General features: G+C 40.9%; 1 protein-coding gene across 2 annotated transcripts; it reads right to left on the bottom strand.

Moving 5' to 3' along the window:
• Positions 1 to 252: 252 nt before the first annotated feature.
• Positions 253 to 16,105, bottom strand: LOC134616518 (desmoplakin-A-like). 2 transcript variants are annotated; one of them, XM_063461365.1, is made up of 24 exons: positions 15,755 to 16,105; positions 14,589 to 14,673; positions 14,288 to 14,406; positions 13,895 to 14,036; positions 12,393 to 12,518; positions 11,946 to 12,005; positions 11,644 to 11,811; positions 11,441 to 11,545; positions 11,257 to 11,352; positions 11,040 to 11,165; positions 10,702 to 10,854; positions 10,456 to 10,610; positions 10,102 to 10,228; positions 9,790 to 9,976; positions 9,144 to 9,382; positions 8,788 to 8,969; positions 8,506 to 8,644; positions 7,549 to 7,742; positions 7,260 to 7,422; positions 7,030 to 7,113; positions 6,830 to 6,937; positions 6,427 to 6,525; positions 4,442 to 6,256; positions 253 to 4,044 (listed from the first exon to the last, which is right to left on the bottom strand). In XM_063461365.1, the coding sequence occupies exons 1-24, from the start codon at positions 15,994 to 15,996 to the stop codon at positions 823 to 825; spliced, it is 8,136 nt and encodes a 2,711-aa protein (XP_063317435.1). In that variant the 5' UTR covers positions 15,997 to 16,105; the 3' UTR covers positions 253 to 822. The 2 variants fall into 2 exon arrangements, with proteins under 2 accessions (XP_063317435.1, XP_063317436.1); XM_063461366.1 differs by having other exon boundaries at positions 5,759 to 6,256.
• Between the last annotated feature and the right edge of the window lie 2,875 nt (positions 16,106 to 18,980).

The raw sequence follows: 18,980 nt of genomic DNA, 5'->3' as shown, positions 1-18,980 counted from the left end.
CTTATGCACTGTTTTTATTTATTTATGTAGTTTATTAACAGATATTTCAAGCTACCATCAATCAACTGAAGAGTAAAACTTCACTCTCAATCTGTGTAAGATCAAGGGTAATATAGTGAGTTGCATTTAAACAGGGATCCAAGATCAACTTTAGCATTACAATCAGAGTCATCCTTATAAACAATGCTGTCTAGCTAGCTTCTCCTCATACATGCAACAGCTAATTTAAATGAACCAGGACAAAAAGGCATGTAAAATTCTGTGACAACTTTATTTTGATAGCGGGCAACAGCATTTTAGTAGCAACAATTTTCTACAGTTACAATGTAAAATATGTTGTATTGCAATGTATAACATATATTGTAAGCTAAGCCTCAGGATTTGCAATTAACAACAACAAAAATGTTCTCTCAATAATGCATGAATTAACCTGTCATTTCCACACAACACAACAAAAGCAAATTTATTCCGAGGTCACGTTAAAGACAAAATCAACAGGCATTTATTATATATTGTTATAAAAAGTCATCATGTAGTAAAATGAACTGAAATAAGGTTATATCTACTAAAAATCCATAATGATAAAGGTGTAAATAGCACTCAGCATCTAATATTGAAACTTTCAATCATTACAACCTGCAAACAAAAAAAGGTCTAAAAAAAAACCCCAAACAAAAACAAAACACCTCCCCAATCTTTTAAGTACAATATTTCTTTTTTTTTTTTTTTTTTAAAGCAAATGGTTATAAAAAAAACAAACAAGCAAACTGCAAAGGACATGCTACTCTTATGTGATTAATTATTATCATTCTGTGGAGTGAATTAAAAGTGTGTGTTAGAACTATAAACGGTACTGCTGGTGGATGTAAAGGTCATAGTAGAGGTGTAATCCACACTGCCTCTACGCGATCCACTCCTCGAGCCGGTACGAGACCCAGCCCTTGAGCCAGAGCGAGATCCTGGGTTAGAGACATTGTAAGGGCTGCTGATTCCCTTGGTAGACACAGACGAGGCTTGCAGCATCTTCATGCCATTGCTTTCCTCCACCATGCAGCTGTCCATGGCTTCTTTGTAGGATATTTTCAGTTTAGTCTTGGGACAGGTCAGGTTCTTCTGGTGGTTCCGAGTGTCTTGAAGCTTCTGGGCCCCCTGACCATCTAGCCATTTTCTGCGGATAGCCTCTTCAATACTGACGCGACGTCCAGTGCCAGGTTCAATCAGGCCCCCTGTCAGGTACTGAAACTCCAAAAATCTCTGGCCAGCCTCATAAGGCAGCCATGTCTCCTTGACTGCCTCTGCCGCAGACATCCTTCTTTTAGTCTTCACATCCTCAAAGCCAGCATAAGCTTTCTGGGCAGGTTTCAGTTTACTGGCCATGCTTTCATCAATGATGCTCTGATGGACAGCATCTTGCAGTGACAGTCTCTCACCAGTAGCAGGGTTGATGATACCACCTGTGCATGCCTGGGCCTCCAGCAACCTCTGTGCTGTAAGAGTGTCAACTATGCCTCTTCTAAGCGCTTCACTAACAGTTATTTTCTCCAAGGTCTCTGTGTCAAATATAGCCCCCACGGGGCTGTGGTCATCAAACATCTCAGGGGGAGAGACTGTAATAGATATACTGTTGAAGCGTTTACGGACAGTAGGAGAAGATGGTGTTGTGTGGGTGGGGCTGCTGCAGGTGATCATGTCATCAACATTGCTGGCTGCAATGGTCATTTCAAGGCTGCTGCTTCTGCTGGCAATTTCGTCAGCAAATTGGGTCAAGGTCATTGTTCCAGCACGATACTTATCCAAAGTGCTCTGGTTAATGACACCACGCTCTAGGCAGTCCTGAATATCATGTTGGATTCCAGTTTTTCTATCTACTATAACCAAGCGTGCAGAGCCATCTGACCCTGTGATAGTTATTTCCTCCCACTCACACTCCTGCTCTGACAAGTCCAGGAAAGTATCGTAGTCAATCAGCTCACGGTGGTAGGCCTCCCTCACTGACATTTCAAGCCCAGTGTCTGGATCGACAATTACAACCCGCCTCTTGCGTAGGATATTTGTGCGGCTTTCCTGCGTCTTCTGGGGCTTTCTCTTGTCTCTTAGTGGCAGCAGTATTAGACCTGTTTTTTCATCTTTGATGCACCTTTCCTTCAGCTGAAGATATGTCAGGTTCTCCTTGGTATTAGGATCAAAGAATCCTTTTGTGTCATCCCCTTCATAAGATAAGATTTCATTCATCTCCTCATCAAAGTATCCTCTCTTATAGGCAACAGCAACATCAATACGATGGCTCTCTTTGGGGTCAATAATCCCACCACTGGCAATCTGAGCCTCGAGCAGTCGGATTCCATGACCCTTCTCAATAAGATCTTTCTCAATAGCTTGGAAGAGGGATATAGTTTTTCCTGTGTTTGGGTCTCTGTATCCTATTACTGCCTTCTCTGCAGACAACAGCTTGCCCTTAAACTCCTTCCCTATCAGACCCCTCTTGCTGGCGTCTTCCACTGTCAAGAAAACATTGTTGACTGGATCAACTATGAAGCCAGAAGCAGCCTGGGCCTCAAGAAGCTCCAACGTGGTGCCTCTCATAAGCAGACCCTCCTTCATTGCCTGATAAAAAGGTAGTATTCTGTCATTGGCTTCATCATAGATCCCGGCAATACAGGTAGAGCCATGGAGATAGGTCTTTAGCTTGTCTTCAATATCTCTGCTAGTGAGTTTGCCCTGACTGAGCTTCTGCAAGTCAGTTTCATCCAGAAGTTCAGATTTGACGAGTTCCGAGACAGAGACTTCACCACGGAGACCTTTCACTGTCAAGGGTTTTTCTGGACCAGAGATCAGAAGCAAGCCAGAAACAGGTTCCACTGTACACTTCATCCGAAGGTCATTGTAAGTTGTCTTCTGTCCAGTTGTCGGATCAAGATAGCAGGTTGGTTTTTTAGTCAGAGCCCTGTAGAGGTCCTCGTCAATAAGATTGCGGTCCAAGGCCAGATCTTTTGGTAGGAAGACACCCAAAACAGGATCCAGTATACCCCCAACAGACTCTTGAGCCTGGAGCAAGCGGATGGTTGTCTCTTTGTCTATGTGGCCTTGTCTGCAAGCCTGACCCACAGATAACACTTTGCCAGAGTATGGATCTTTGAAACCTGTGCTAGCAGCTTCAGCTTTCAACAAGGCATCTCTGTCTTCTGTGTCTACAATCCCTCTTGAACAGGCGGTATCCACAGGCATCTTTTCATTAAATGCAGGATCCACTATGTAGCCTGTTGCTGCCTGAGCTTCCAGAAGCTTAAGGGCACTCTCTGGGCTGAGCATATTCTTGTTTTTGGCTTCAGTGAATGGGATTTTCCTTTGAGAAGTAGATGTCATACCAGCAATGATGCCACTGCCCTTAAGGTTAACCTGGATGTCTGCAGCTACCTCGCTCACTGTCCTTCTTCCCTTTAGGAGCTCATCTAGAGTAGCTTTACTAATGATACCACAGTCGCAAAGCTGATGGGCTGTAACTTTGCGGCGCACGCCGTCAAACAGAAGCTTTGAAGGATCAATGGTTTGGACCTTCTCATCTGTCTGGGTCTGCATATTCAGAGTGTTGGGCCTCTGCTGCAGTCTGCGTATTTCTCTTTCCAGGGACTCCTTCTTGAGAGCCAGCTCTTTTGCCTCTTTCTCTGAGCTCAACAGACGGCTCTTGTACCTTTCTTCAATACTCGTTAGCTCCCTCATGAGCCTCTCGATCTCGCTCTTGAGGGAAAGCCTCTCTCGATCGGCCCTATCTCTGTCTGACTCGCACTGCCTAATCTGAGAACTTTTCAGCTCATACTGGCTCTTTATAGTGCTTAGCTCCTTGAAAATTGAATTTTTCTCCTCCTGCAGCTGCTGTTTGTTTCGACGCTCGGACTCTAGTGTGACTTTGATGCGATTGAGCTCCTCTTCTAACCGCAGCTGACGATTCTTGTCCTGCTCCAACAGTTTAATCCTGGACAGAAAACTATCCTTCTCCAGCAGCAGCTCACTGTATTTGCTTTGGGATTCTTGCACCACAAGCGAAGTCTGTGAAGAGATAAGAAAGTATATTGTCATATATAGAAGACATTTTCCCACATATAGAATACAAACAATTTAAATTAAATTACATGTCCTTCATTTGTTAGACCTGTCTGAACTAAAGTACATGTGTGCATACCAGCATGTTAGTGTTAAACTGTTTAATGGTATGAATGAAGTTCATAAGTGCCATAAGTGAATGGGTAAATGAAATGCATAGCTATTTTGAAAGTAAGTAAAAACATGCAAAAATGCTAAGCTAAAAGAGACAAATCACAAATTATAGACGACTACTCTGATATCAGGCTCACTTTTATTGCATGTATACCAAGTCATGCAAGAAGCGATATAAATTAGATGTGATGATTATATGGTAATGATCCGTCAGTACAATCAAAAATACCTCAATTGACTGCTTTTGGAATTTGTTTATTTCCGATTTAAGCTTTTCTCTCTCGTTGGTTAGGTCATTGATGAGACCCTGGAGCTCTGACGTCCTCTTGATGCTACTCTGGAGCTGGACATGCAAGGCTGAAATTTGAGTAGCACTTTCTCCATCAATAGCATCTTTGCTGAGCTTCATCTCATCTCTCTCTTGTCTAACGGTTCTCAGCTCCTCCTCCAATTTCAATCTCTCCTTTGTGAGGTTCTGTGTCAGAGTCTTTAGCTTCTCAATCTCTGTGGTGCACTCATTAAGTTGGCGGCTCTTCTCCTCAATAGTCTTATAAAGGCTTTCATTACGCAGGTTTAGTTCATGAATACGGGTCAATTCCTGCTGGAGCTTCTGTTTCTGTATCTTCAGCTCAGCTGTTACACTTGCCAGTTCCTCCTTGGTGGCTTTATGATCCCTCAGACTCTTATCCAGAGCCTCCTGAAGAGCCTTGAGATCCTGCTCATACTTTCTCCCAGAGGTGGAAGCCTCTATCTGAATTGATTTTAGCGAGCTAATTGTGGTGGTATGCTCTCTGCAAGTATGTGTCATCCTCTCCAACTCAGCCTCCATTCGCTTTCTACGAGTAAACTCCTCCTGAGTTGCCTGCTTCTGCTTTGCCAGCTCAGCTTCTTTCCCATCCAGAGAGCTTTGAAGTTCCCTGACACGGCTCTGCAGCCTGGCATAATTCTGCTCAGCCTTAGTTTTCTCACTGGCCTGCTTTTCCAGCTCCACTCGAGTGATACGGATCTCCTGCTCAGACACTTTCAGTTTGTTAATTGTCTCCTGATACGAAGTGTTCTTAGCCTTCAGCTCTGCCTCAGCTTGTTTCAGGTGATTTATTTCCAACTCCAGAGCTCTCCGCTTCTTCCCTTCTTCCTCCAGGTTAAATGTTAGCACGCTGATTTGCCTGGACTTTTCCTGATTGTTTCTGGTGGATTCCTTCAATTTGAGTTCATTCTCTTCTCTCTGCTGCTTGAGCGTTATCAGCTGCACCTCCAGCTCACTGCGCACCCTAGTCTCTTGTGCCACTGAGGCCCTCTGCTGGTTGACCTCCTGCTCTGCCCTGCTTTTCTGCTCCTCTGTAATAGCAATCGCCTGCCTCAGTCTCCTCAGCTCCTCCTCTACATCTCTCTTCTCAGCAGCGAGTCTTTCAAGTTGCAGCCTCAGCTCTGTTGCGTCTTCTTCTTTCTGCTGTGAGGCTTTCAGGATTGTGGTCTTGGTAACGTGGATCTCTGTCTCGTATGTCTGCTTAAGTTGATTAATCTCCTGGGTGCACTGTGTTCTTACCTTTGACATTTCAGATTCAGCATTTCGTCGACGTGCCGCCTCCTCCTCCAGCTGCATCTTCATCCTCTCAACCTCACGTTCCTTGTCTTTCACTGCCTTTTCTAAGTCAATCTTAGTCCAGCTGAGTTCTTCCAGTTCTTTCTGTCTGCGGCGAACAGCCCCTTCATACTCCTCTTGTTGGCTGTTGTAGCGCTCCTCTGCCAGCCTCCTTTTCCGTTTTTCTTCATCAAGTTGGTATTTAATACGCGTCAGCTCATCATTAAGCGCATGAAGCTTGCTCTGTGTGGTGTCCAGGCTCTCCTTGGCAGCATTAACCTGTAATACTGAGGTTCTCTTCACTTCCTCAGTACAAATGACTTGATCTTGTAACTGACTAAGCTCCATCTTATACTGGGCCATAGCATCCTCCAGAGACTTGTTTTTCTGGTTACGATCATTGAGGTCCTCCTTCAGACGCCTCAGTTCCTCCTCAAGCATCTCAATCTTGGTGTTCCTCATCTGAGGAAAGAAAGGGCGAAAACAGAAAGCACATCAGTTACATCCTGTCATACTCTCACATAAACCTGTTTTTAAATTTATAATTCATTCTTTTTCAATATATTATTAAAATATCATTAATTAACAGAAATACTAGTTTTTAAACAACAATATGCAAACTCAGTAACCACCTTCAGCTCTTCCATGTTCTTCAGCAACTCCCCTAAGAACTTGTAGTAGTCACTAGAGCGGGTAAGTAGCTCTATATAATGAGTCTGTAGGTCACCTGCCTGATGAAACAAAATTAACAGATGATGAGTAATTTGGTAATGATTACATTTTTAAAGGACACAAAGAAATAAGGGAGTAGCTTTAATTATATTATAAAAACCTATAAAGAAAGTATCCACTGTTCAATTCAACAAACAAATGGCAATTAACCAATAACTCCAAAAATATACAATGGCTAATTTGGTTTTCAAATGTGCAATAATAACAATGTCAATGCTCACAGTAAACATAAAGTTAAAATATTAATAAATATGCATATGAAAAGGTGATTAGAGCAAAGTGTTTGAAGGCCAACGTCCATACCTCTTGTCTGACAGCAGAAGCAGGGGACTGCAGCATAGTTCTCTTGATGGGAACATTAAGAAGAGTTTCCAGGCCTGAACTGTAGGAAGCCAGCTGCAGCTCATAGTCCTGAAAACATACAACGTAACATAAACTTCATTTTGCTGTCTAGTCTAGCACACTTTTAGATGTATAACTGCATTTTAAATTCAACTACTGACCTTTATAGAGGCAGCACATGTATTTGCATTTTTCTGTACATCCTCTACTTTCTCTTTCTTTCCTTTGATTTCATTGTGAAGTGCCTGTACATTAAAAAAAACACAGTTGTTGCTACAAAATCCATGAAACACATAGCAGTAAATAGTAGATATTTCCAAGTCAAAATCAGATCAGGCCAGTTCAAAACAATACAAAACAATAAACATGATGTAAACAGAGAAAGACATACCTTCTGCTGATTGAGGTGGTCCATTAGGATCTGGATGTCACTGATCTTAATGGTCTGAAGGGTGTCCTGGCGCTTCCTGGCATTGTCTATCCACTGTTCCAGGGAAGTGCTGCCCTGCTGATAATGCTTTAACTGATTCTCCTGCTTCTCCAGGTCCCACACTCTGAAGGAAAAGGAAGTGGAAGGAATGAAAGAATATTTTTAGTGTTGTTACCAGCAATGGTGAATGGGCAACACAGAAAAATAAGTATTGGACCAATGTGAACATGGACGAATAATTCTACCATACCTGCTATCTATCTGTGACTGGATGCGGCGCCAGCGGTCAGTCAACTGACCCACCAAGTCTGAGTATTTGGATAAATCTATGTCGCATTTGTGGAAGGAGTCAGAAATTTGACCATTCAAGTGCACTGCTGTAGAAAGCTCAGACTCCATAGATGTCAGCAGGTCTCTTTTCTGTTCCAAATCACTCTTCATTTGCTACAATACAGAATAACAGACGCAAAAAAAAGAATACTTAGAACCATTTATCTAAACCACATTACATTTTTAAAACTGGTACTGCACACTTGGACAATGTATGTCATGATTTTAATATATTAAAAAAAAAAAAAAAAAAAAAACTAACTCGAGACAAAAGCAGACATTGGCATCTGGTTATTTCAAGTATCAAAAGAGTAAACTCTTAATAGTGTTGAGTCAAAGTAAAATCTCACCAAAATGAACTGGTTATTATTTGATCACTGCTAGTAAAAAGGAGCCAAGCAAAATGATTGTAGATTTCGATCCCTACTTGCATAAAAGCAGCTGCAATGTCAAAACACTCCTATAAAAAATTTAAGTGTGCCATTTAAAATGTGTCATAAAGAAATGGCAGCAACTCATGACGCAGAAAAATGACCAATATTATAACATTGTTATAACACATTTTATAGCCTGATGAGCCATTTAATACTGGCTCTGAATTATAACCTTTAGAGCAACTTGCTTTCAAAGAAAGCTTAAAAGCTATTTAATAATACACTATTTTTACATCATTCAACCCATATTAGTAGCCTATATTACTCTACCACAGACATACTGATACTGGAATATAGGCTGATATTATTTATTTATTCATGTATTTTTTGTTCTCGCCCGCCTAGATGATACAATTCTAAGATACAGATAGGAGCTCAGAGAAGGATTACATTCCAGCAAAGCAAGAGACAATACTTGTGAAAATATAAAATGTGCATCAAACCTTTAGTGTCAGCCGCTGGTTTTCCAGCTCCCGAAGATCCAGAGAGCTGGTCTCCTTCTCGGTCAGTCGGGCTTCGTGAACTTTAATGATATCCTCGACCTGGATAAGGCTCTGAAGCAAGGCCTTAAGCGCTGACAGTCTGTTGCAAAAATGTAGTCAAGACATTAAAAAATAATGTTAAGGATATTGAACTTGTAAGAACAACTACAACTTCTGTTCCTACACTTTATCACTTTTTTTAAACAGCATTTACTCAACCATGACAGAATGGATATAACGTACCTCTGAAGGTAGGTTGACTGGAGGTCCTGCAGCCCTGCAAGTTTTTGACTGATTACATCTAATTCAGAGCGAAGGAACTTGGCTTGCTCCGAGTCCGCAGGAATCCCTTCCAGCTGCTTTGTAATCAACTCTCGGAGGCGCAAGTACTCATCGTAAATTGAGTCCAGGTCTTGGTGCATAGCCTAGAAATTAATATTATCTGATATTCAGTTAAATCAAATCTTAAAATTTCATTTTTTTTCCTTTCAAAATGAGAGTTTCATGAAGCTATCATCACTAATTGACTGTAAAGGATCTTATATAATACAATTTGAGTATTGTCTATATTTTATTTATACTTTATAATAATAAATTACCTGAAGCTTCTGAATATGCACTGAGCACTCATACACACTGTTATCCCCCAGAGGAATGTGGAGATGACTGGTAAGACCGGATTCGGCCAACTCCAGCCTGCGTCGAAGCTCATGCAGACTAGTGAGCAGTGTGAGGCTTAAGGAGGAGCTCGGTGGTGGAGTCTGGTTATTGGGTTTTGGGGCAGAGGTTTTGGTCACCTTGACCTTTTCCACTTTTTGGGATTCCGTCTCTTTCTCCCCTTTATTGAATGACAAAGATGAATTTATTGACATAAAAGCACTACTTTCTTAAAAAATCAACTTCAAAGAATTGCGCTGGTTTGCCCTTATACAACATTCATGGGTGAAGGATACACCCCGGTCTTTGGTTTTGGATTTTTGTTTTACACTTTTAACAATGGCTCATAATGACTAATACAACTGCTAAACTCCAGAATATAAACTGATTATAAAATACTGATTAAGATTAATATAAATGAATATAAGTAATTTTTATTCATAGTTAAATCCTGCTGCTTAAAGCCAGCTCTGCTAGCATGGTAAAGTAGACAATTGTAATGAGAATTAAAGTGACAGTAAATTACTAAACAGAAAAAGGTCATGACAATCCAAAGTAACAAACCGTTACACTCGTATTTAAACTCACTGTATGCAGGCAGCTGGATGATCAGTGTATCATAGTGGGCCTGGGCCTTGTCAAAGTTGCCCTGGATTAATTTCTTTTCCTCTTCCCCAAACATTTCAGAACCTTGACTGGTACGCATGAACTCCTGGTAATGAGTCTCCAGTCCTTTGATGACGTTGCGGTACTCCTCAGGACGCATCTTTGATAGCTGCAGGACAATTGAGAAGGGTTAGACACAGCACCAGGCACAATGAAACAATGGAAACAGGAGCAAACACAAACTTTGCTTAGTATGAATGTAATATTTCATTTTAATGTTATTTGTGATCTCACCATGGTGAGGGTGAGAGAGTTGATGTAATCGATGTCTTTCAGGCAATACTGCCAGGAAATGAGACTCTTGATGTTGATGAAGAGTTGATTCCAGATGCTCATGATGGCTTCATAATACTGCTCATTTCTGGGGAACGGTACAAGCAAACAGTCACTTTTTTAAAAGAAACTGCAAATGTCGAAAAAATTAGGACAAAGTCATCACAAGGAAGAACTGGATAAAGCAAAACTGCAGAACAAAATGCCCCACAATGCATCCAGTATTGATATAAAGCAAAGCATCACATTCTATAGAACAGAAGAATAAGATGAGCTTCAGCAGGCTAAATCAATGTGTGACTGAATGTTTCTTACTTGGTGGCGATTCCGATGCTGAGCGGGTTTGGCGGGGGGATGAGCAGGCACACCGAGGGAATCATCATGTCGAGACCTCCTGGCCCCGTCACAAGCCACTTGCTGCGCTGTGAGTTGTCCTTCAGGATGCCCTCATTTCCTTTCATAATACCTTTCTGAAACACAGAGATCATACTGAATTATACCTGCAAGATTGAACTCTTCTATTCTATTCATATGTGTGTGGGGGTAAAAAATGTATCTTACCTGGTCTTGTTTAAAGTCACATAAGGCCTGGACCATGATCGGGCCGCTGCTCTTTTCCTCGGGGTTGCGAGGCTTCAGCCTGACAATAGACTTGGACTTGCTGACCAGACTTTGGACCTGCCTCTTATTCTCCATGATGCGTGCTTTCTCTGTCTGTGTGAGAGCAAATCGAAGTTCTTAACTGAGCTATAAAAGTTAGATACTTTTATGTAGTCTTTAAAAAACTGGCCTTAATGATTTCCATGTCACTTAAGAGGAAAAGTTTGAGTTTAGCATGTACAGGAAAATCCATTTAGGCGTTTCCCGTGGTATTGTAACCAAGTACTACAAAATGATACCTCCAGGTTTTTCAGGAGTTCAGTGAGTTTGTCCAGGGGTGTGTTCTTGTCACAAGTGAATTTGCTTCGAATTGTCTCGTGCTGCTTCTGTAGCTTCATATAGGTCTCATTGGCCTCCTTGAAAAACTGAGGAATAAAGGTTTGTTATTAGTTACATAAAAACATACAAGGCTATATACCTTTTTTAATCAAACCAGAGGTAGATATGAGCATTTACTTGGCTGTAAGCAGAATTCTCTTTCAAATGAACATGGATGCATTTAGTGATCTGCAGAAGCCAGCTCCACTGGGTCTGTAAGGTGTCCATGTAGGCCTGTGGGCACAAATGGACATCTCAGAACAAAACTGCAGAATAATGCACTGTTTGAAATTAAAATGAAAATGAAACCAGAACACCTTACGTCAATCTTATCAGAGGCAGGATGGTTGTTGGCCAGAAGGCTGTCTGATTTCACCTTCAGCTTGTTTAACTCTTTCTCCTTCACCTCCAGGTCTCTCATCAGCCTCTGTCAAAAAATGAAACAAAACAGAAAGTAAGGACTCCACAATGCCCAGAGAGCCAAAACACACAAGACATAAGGAAAAAAGAAAAGGCGATTCTCACAGAGTAGCTCTCTTGCTTCTTGGGGATGTAATAGTCGATGTTCTTGTCTCCCCAGTCAAAGATTAGTTCTTCCTCCTCTCTCTCGTTCACCCAAATGATGGCCTGGGAGATCTCCTCGATGATGTTCTGAAGGTCACGCAGCTGATTCAGACGGCTGTGGGACATTTTCTGAAACAAAGCAAATTTCAAATTGTAATAAAGATAATAATGTGAAAACTAAAGACTCCAACAAACTAAAACATGTTTCTAAGAGGTTATTTATTTATTTAGGTTTTATTAGTATTGTTATTATTGTTTTTTACCATCAGGCTTTCCCATTCTTGGTCCAGTAGGGAGAGGTGGTACTTTTCACCATTTGCACTCTAAAGAAAGAGATGTTTAATTTAGCTCCGTTTTGAAAATGCCCACAAAAATACTTAATGCACAGTGGGCATAGAAAACAAGGGGTAACTTACAATACAATAATATCACATTACGCTACAAATGCAACACTTAATAACAAAACATTAAGTAACTCAAGAAGAATGCATTATGGTGTTCAGTTCTATTTTTCTATTATTCAGTTAACTCTCAGATTGGCTCCCTCCCCCGATTTTCTTCTTCTGCACCATTAATGCACCCCTGATGCATAGACTGGCATGGTCGATGCAATCTCCTTATTTTTATGTTTTAAAGAATAACCTTTGAGCTAAAACATAAGCTTTATGAGAAACTTCATAGCGTGGGTAAGTCAGAGGATGAAAACTTACCAGTTCATCTCTGGCACGTTCCACTTCTGAGCTCCTTTGAATGGAGCTGTGGAAGCTGTTGTGACTTAGGATTTGCTTTTCTATGGCAGCGGAGTCATCTCCCCATGGAGCAGTCTCAACCATGCGCTATAAGATGAAGAATAACAGTTTATCTAACATGCTAAACTACACACTGAACTGGAAAATAAAGTGTTATATGGAATACCCAAATGCTTGGCCCTATGAAGGTTTATTAAGTATTAAATGCTGGAAATAATACGGTAAAATTCATGTCTCGACTTATTTACCTACCCTGTAGGTCCTCTAGGTGTCAGTATAAAATCATTAAGTGCATTGTTAAGCAGCTATTCCAACTATTCCCCCCATGTTGAAAGCACTTAGCTTTGATAGGAGCTCTGCCAGCAAACCAACTCAAGTCAGTCTCTGTTCTTTACTTGAATGTTTTTTTTTCTCTCTCTCTCTCGCCTCCCTCTTAAGGCTTTTGTTCTCTTGCCACTCCCTTTTGCTTTTATGAAAACTTAACTGAAGCTACAGACAAAGGGTCTGACATTAACCAGCATGGTTTAAAGTCTAACAGGAAAAGGTCAACAAAGGCATGTACTGGAATGTCAGCACATTAGCTGAAAGCCTAACTAGCAGCACAAGGCCACATTAGGTGATCTGTCTCTAGCTTTGTAGCCATTTAAGAAAAGCAATGCCCAGCATGCATAAACTGATACAGAAAATATGTTTTGACAGCAGGTGAATGAATTATGACACACAGAAGGGTGAGGCTGGACAAGCTGAATGAATAATAGGGTGTGTTTCTGGTGAGGTGAGAGGTCTGGGGAGGCCATTTTCCCACGAGCATGTTAAGAGATAGGCTAAACTGCCCTGTCCAATAGCAACTGACTCAGTGAAGGGTGTCATATATCACACTCCCTTACTTTTTGCTGCCACAGCTTTTTCACTCTCTCTTTTCCTGCTCTATTTATTTCTACCTCTCTCTTTCTCTTGCTCTCTCTCCCTGTCTATCATTGGCACTCTCTCCCCTGCTTTGTTTCAATCCTCCTACACCCCTCTCGGCTTCTTTCACTCACGGATCAGGTTTTGGCAGGTTTTGTCCAGATGGTTTCAGTTACGAGTGGTCAGAAAGCCTGATAGAAAAAGAGCACAACCTTGCCGTCCTCCTTTTGCATAAAAAATGATGCACACTAGTACACCCACGTAGGCATGCATACACAAAGAGTTACAATTATTCAGCCAGAACAAACAGCTCAACTCGCATGAAGACCCTAAAAGCGTCAGACGTGGATTCGGATGCTAGTAAGAAGGAATTGGTGTGCAAAAACTGTAATTGTGACAAATGATTTCTAAAGTTTTTGCATGTTTTAAAGTGGTACAAAGATCCTTGAAAGGGAGGCAGGGTTACTCTGCAGAGATCACGAGCCTATCCCATGGCTGAGTTTAACCATGCAGCATATATTTGTTGTGTTTATTGTCTCTGAACATGCGGGGCTCACCTTTTGTTGGGAAATCCAGGCCATAGCATCGTTAAACAACTTCCCCCCCTCAAAGCTTCCACTGCCTCTATTTCGTCTTATAGTCATGCTGCCCACAAGCTGCTGAGCAATAGTGGTATGCATGTGCTGGAACTGTTCGATGCTGCAGAGTTTTACAAAAGAAAGAAAGAAATACTTTGAATATTTTAAAATAAATACTAATACACAAGCTGATTATAAGTGCATATAATCTCTAAACCCACATACATATACAAAAGTGTATTCAGGATTACTCATACTGCTACACAGTAATGAATTAATGCATGCAAATGCAAACCAAGACAGTACACAGACTCACTCACACGAGTGTACACCTGCACTTTGCAAACACAAACATACTGCATCCTGTTTTACCTTCTGAAAATACCATTTGGTATACGCAATTGATTCATGGTTTGGCCACAGTTCCTCAGCTGCTCGATGGATTCTTCAGCAAGAAGTAAAAACCTCTCAGCATCCTTCATGGAACCCCCCTATAAAATCACATAAAACACACACTGATATCTTACATGCTGCAAAATTGTGTTAAGCTAATGTCACACCTAAATTAAGAAGACTTTTTTTTAGTATTCTATATGATATTTTTCCTATAACCAAAGGTTAAAAAAACAAGTCAAATCTGTTGGGTTCAGCGTAATATGCCAAAAATACTTACAGTCCGGAGAATCACTTTGGCTCTTTCCAGCTGATCATGACACTGTTGTTGCAAGAATGCGGCTTTTTGCTGAATAGCATTTGCACTGCACATGGGGGGAAAGGATTATTATTCAGAGAACAATGAAGCAGTATTTATTTCTTTACGTACACAGAGAAAATTTGTTTAGCATTATTGTAAACGACTTGCGTAACAACATAAGCAGAAGAGGTAAAAATGAAGAAAAGGAATGCTAGGTTCTGGGGATTTTTAATGCTTTGAGTACACAAAGTTTCAAAGACAGATGCTGTGAATTGCTGAGTTGTTGTTGTTCTTCTTAAATGATAGTTGAATTTCACGGAAACTGAGGTGAACAGACGCAGATCTAACTTTCTTGAAATAAAAAGGACTTAAAAATGACTAGTCTGCATTTTATTCCCGTCCAAAGTAGTTATGGAGATGATAAAAGAGCGATTAGTGCAAAAGGGAAAAACAGATGCTGTGTTTTTTCAGCTCCACCACGTAGTATTTATTTCTATTTTTTTTTTTTTATTTCACCACATCACTGAAAGTGAGATAGCTCGACAGTCTTAGGTGCTGACATCATCATGAATTACAGTAGTGGGAGGATGTTTCAAGGGTGTGATGTGACTCGGAAAATTGCGCAACATGTCAGGATTACTTGGGTACGTATTCCTGGGGGAAATGAGAAAATGACGACTCTGGTGAGGAGATCGAGGCTGCGCATTTTGACTGATGAAAGACTAGTTTTAACCACTAATGCAGGCCAACTTCACAACTGCACTGTGCTGTGCAGTTTCCATTTTATGTGTGCCTGTTCTAATCAAAGGTGGGCTTCCAGTAATCCCCCCGAGTTATCTGCTTGATTACATTTTCAGTTATATAATTTAAGAACTACTTCATCAAAAATAAATAAATAAATAAATAAATGATCCCAACTTGCCAGTAATCAGTTGACAAAACCTTGCATAGTATGTAAATTAGTTTCGTTTTCTCCCAGCTAATTCCATTCTCAGTCACCTTTTTTTTGTGCGTCAACTAAGACCCCGGCTACTTTTCTCCGTCGTATATTCCTATGCATTTTACACTTCACAATTACAAATAGACCGACAATTTTCCCACTACTGAAGCCTCTCAAAAGCAACAGGTGATTTCAGGGCACTTACCTGATAGCACCGCCGCCCCCACCCATGCTAACTTGCATGTTCTGCCCTCCGACACCTCCGCCGTGCACGGAGTGCCTGGAGAAGCTGGTGGTGTAGGTGAATCCGCCGTCCCCTGCTTGGTATTCCCCTTGGAAGCCGTTTCCACCGAACACGTCGTTTCTGTAATTCGACAACTCCGGTCGTGAAGTACTTCTGCTCATGCCGCTCATGGGCAGTTTTGACTGGGATCCGTACAGACTCATTGTTTATGAGTTTGTTTTGGGTAGCTCTCTATATTTAAAATTTTAAAATAATAACTTTTTCGTTGTCTTTCTTCTCTGCTGTCCGGACAGCGGACAGACCTTGCGCCTCTCCCCGCCCCGTCTCCTGTTGCGCAGATAATGGTGTGTTGAGAATAGACGGAAGCTGGTTGCTTTTGGACTAAAGAAACCACACCTTGGTGTGTTTACGAAACAAGCGAACACAGTCCTGTGTGGGAAGATAAGTCCTGGGCATGTCCTTTCACTCTGCAGAAAGTGCGTATTTTATGTTGTAATACCACTTGATAGAATTATAAAGTACAGTAGACGTCCAACTTTACGCAGTAGAGCTGGGGAGGGCGGGGGGACTAACCTGACTCCAATAATCACATAGGCTTACATTATATATTTTGCTATTCCGTTTATCCTGTGTGGTGTCGCTCAATTCACATTTTCCATGAAACTGATTAAAAAATGTTTTTTTCTGTGTCCTTGTGAAATCTCCCTGTTGCTTTATTGATCTTTAGGGCTAACTGTAACTCTTTTTCTTCCCACAATTAATAGCTCCTTGTGTCGTCCTGTTTGCTCCTTGCCTCTTTTATACAGAACAAAAATCAATTTAAATGAAAGCCTGACAAGTGCTGACAGTAATTAAGACGCAATGCAATCAGCTCACTGAATCCCCAGCGGAGTGCATTGAGTTTGTGGTTACATGAAGAATTTGTCATCCTGAGTTCAACATTCTTGAGGTCAGAATGGAATTCATTTGAGTTCATAGTTTTGCAGAAGTGCTCAAGAAGACACTTTAATTTGTCACTCTTTTTTTTGGGGGGGGGGGGGGGTAGTAGTCCATTTTGTTCTTGTATCTTCTTTTGGTTCTGTTGACTATTTTCTGCGCAAAGGAAGGAGTGTCTGAGCTCTGAAGAGTGAAAGGGTGTGAGAAACACAAAGGGGCATAGTAGGGAGGGGTACACACCTACAGTGCCCGTGTGAGGCAACTGGGGTTTTTTTTGTTTTTGTTTTTTTAAAGATGTTGCTGCAGATTGTAGATACAATCACTTCTTGGAACGTGATTTTATCTTATTTTGCTGATAGGTGATAAAAGTAAATATAGATGGATAGATCCGATGAGGACAAAATATCCCGTAAAGTGCCTGCAATGATCTTTTCAGCAGAAGAAAGTAACAATCGCTCACTTTGCTGATCGAGTGTGCCCTCTGGCGTTTTAACCCTGACCTATAGCCAACGGACACATACTTACTCCTCGACGTACCCGCAGACATGCGATAACAGGGAGGAGGAGATAGTTGGGAATAGAGGGAGGCATGGACGCCCATTCAATACTGAGCCGGTGACTTTAAGGAGCCAACGCCCTAAACTGGAATTTTCATACCATTTTCAGTCACTTAGTTTCCCACGTCAAACTTTTTGATTGCGCTTGACAAACTTGGCATAGCTTGCCTATGCAAAATATTTTCAGCAGTAGTGCAAATGTTTCACCGAGATATGGTTTCATTTCTAAACGCAAAGCAACACAAAATGAATATGTGATAATAAATATTTCTCGAAAGTCCAGAGTCCCACTCTGGAAAGACACACCCTACATCGAAGCTCAGGTGGGTTGGTTCTGTGTGTGTGTAATACATGATACCTAAACAAAAGACACTGCGAGACTGAACTTGTAGAGCTTTTCTAAAACCAGTCTAGTAACAGCTTTTGTTTTAAAAGCAATAAAATGAAAGCTGGGATGGTGAACTTTCTGTACTCTGTCATTAGATAATCTTACATTTTACCCTGCAGGATAATCCCTTTGGAATCTTTCTGTTGCATCAGATAAGTCAAGGTGTTGCAACTATTGCAGACATGGTTCATTAAGTCAGATTTGGTAATGCTCATCTGTCATCGTGCAGTGGAGAAGCCACCCTTTATTCTTTCCGTCTGCATGATTCATTCAGATATACATGGAAGAGACGCTGGTGAAAGCAAGCAGGCTGTTGACTTTCTCTTTAGTTCAGCTTATAGTAAATATTTAACCTATTGTTTGTTTCCAGTTCTCAAATCCATCATGGGCTTTGCTAGAACAGATGTGAAGGTCACTAAATCAAATGCTACAACAAGGCTGCAAAAGCTGAATAAAAATATACACTTTAAAAGAGCATTAAAGGAGTTCACTCAACCAGTTGAAGTTTAGACCAGGTTAATCCAAATACGTTCCAACATTATGTCTAATAAGTCACACTTACCCTGATACCAGCTAATGCTGTAACCTCACACATTTGATATCATTTCCAGACACTGATACTGACATCATGCGCTGAGTAAACAGGAAAAATGAACCCTGACATCTGGTATATTTAACTGCAGGCAAGTGACACTGTGTCACCCATTAACCTGTTGTCCACACAGATGGTTCTTCAGACTTTCCAGTGTGCAGAACAATACTGTAAAAGAGACATTTCCTCAAGATAACTTACAAGACAAACAAAAAACAAAATGCTGTAGTACATGAGTCAGGGATCTGGGATTGTCATGCTTGTTAACCCAGCAACAGAAAAACAGAAACTCTGCTCACTTTTTGATGGTTTTGTTTGGAATAAAAAAAATAAAATAAACATAATTAGCCTTGAAAAGGCCAATCCTTTAGTAGGTCATTAAACTCCCCCACATTCCTGACACTATAACAGAGGACATGACCTTAGCCAGAAACAGCATAATGACCATGCCTCAGTTGTCAGTTCCCAAGAAAGGCTATTTCATAATGAGCTTCCCTTTTTTGTCATTTCTTTTCTTCAATAATATTTGAAAGAATTTTAAAACCAAGATGCTTTAATGTCATGATGTGTGTTTATCATTTTGCAGTGATAGTGTCCACAATCATTCTCATTGTCTATGGTTTTATTACTTTACTTACTTTGACGATAACCCCTACAGAATAAATCAAACATTTACTCTGTGTTAGACTTTGAATCCAAACTGCACTAAAACAC

The sequence above is a fragment of the Pelmatolapia mariae genome, linkage group LG18 (assembly GCF_036321145.2).
Source record: "Pelmatolapia mariae isolate MD_Pm_ZW linkage group LG18, Pm_UMD_F_2, whole genome shotgun sequence".
Lineage (NCBI taxonomy): Eukaryota > Metazoa > Chordata > Actinopteri > Cichliformes > Cichlidae > Pelmatolapia > Pelmatolapia mariae.
The sequence above is the reverse complement of the archived record's forward strand: the minus strand, read 5'-3'. Positions and strand labels throughout refer to the sequence as shown.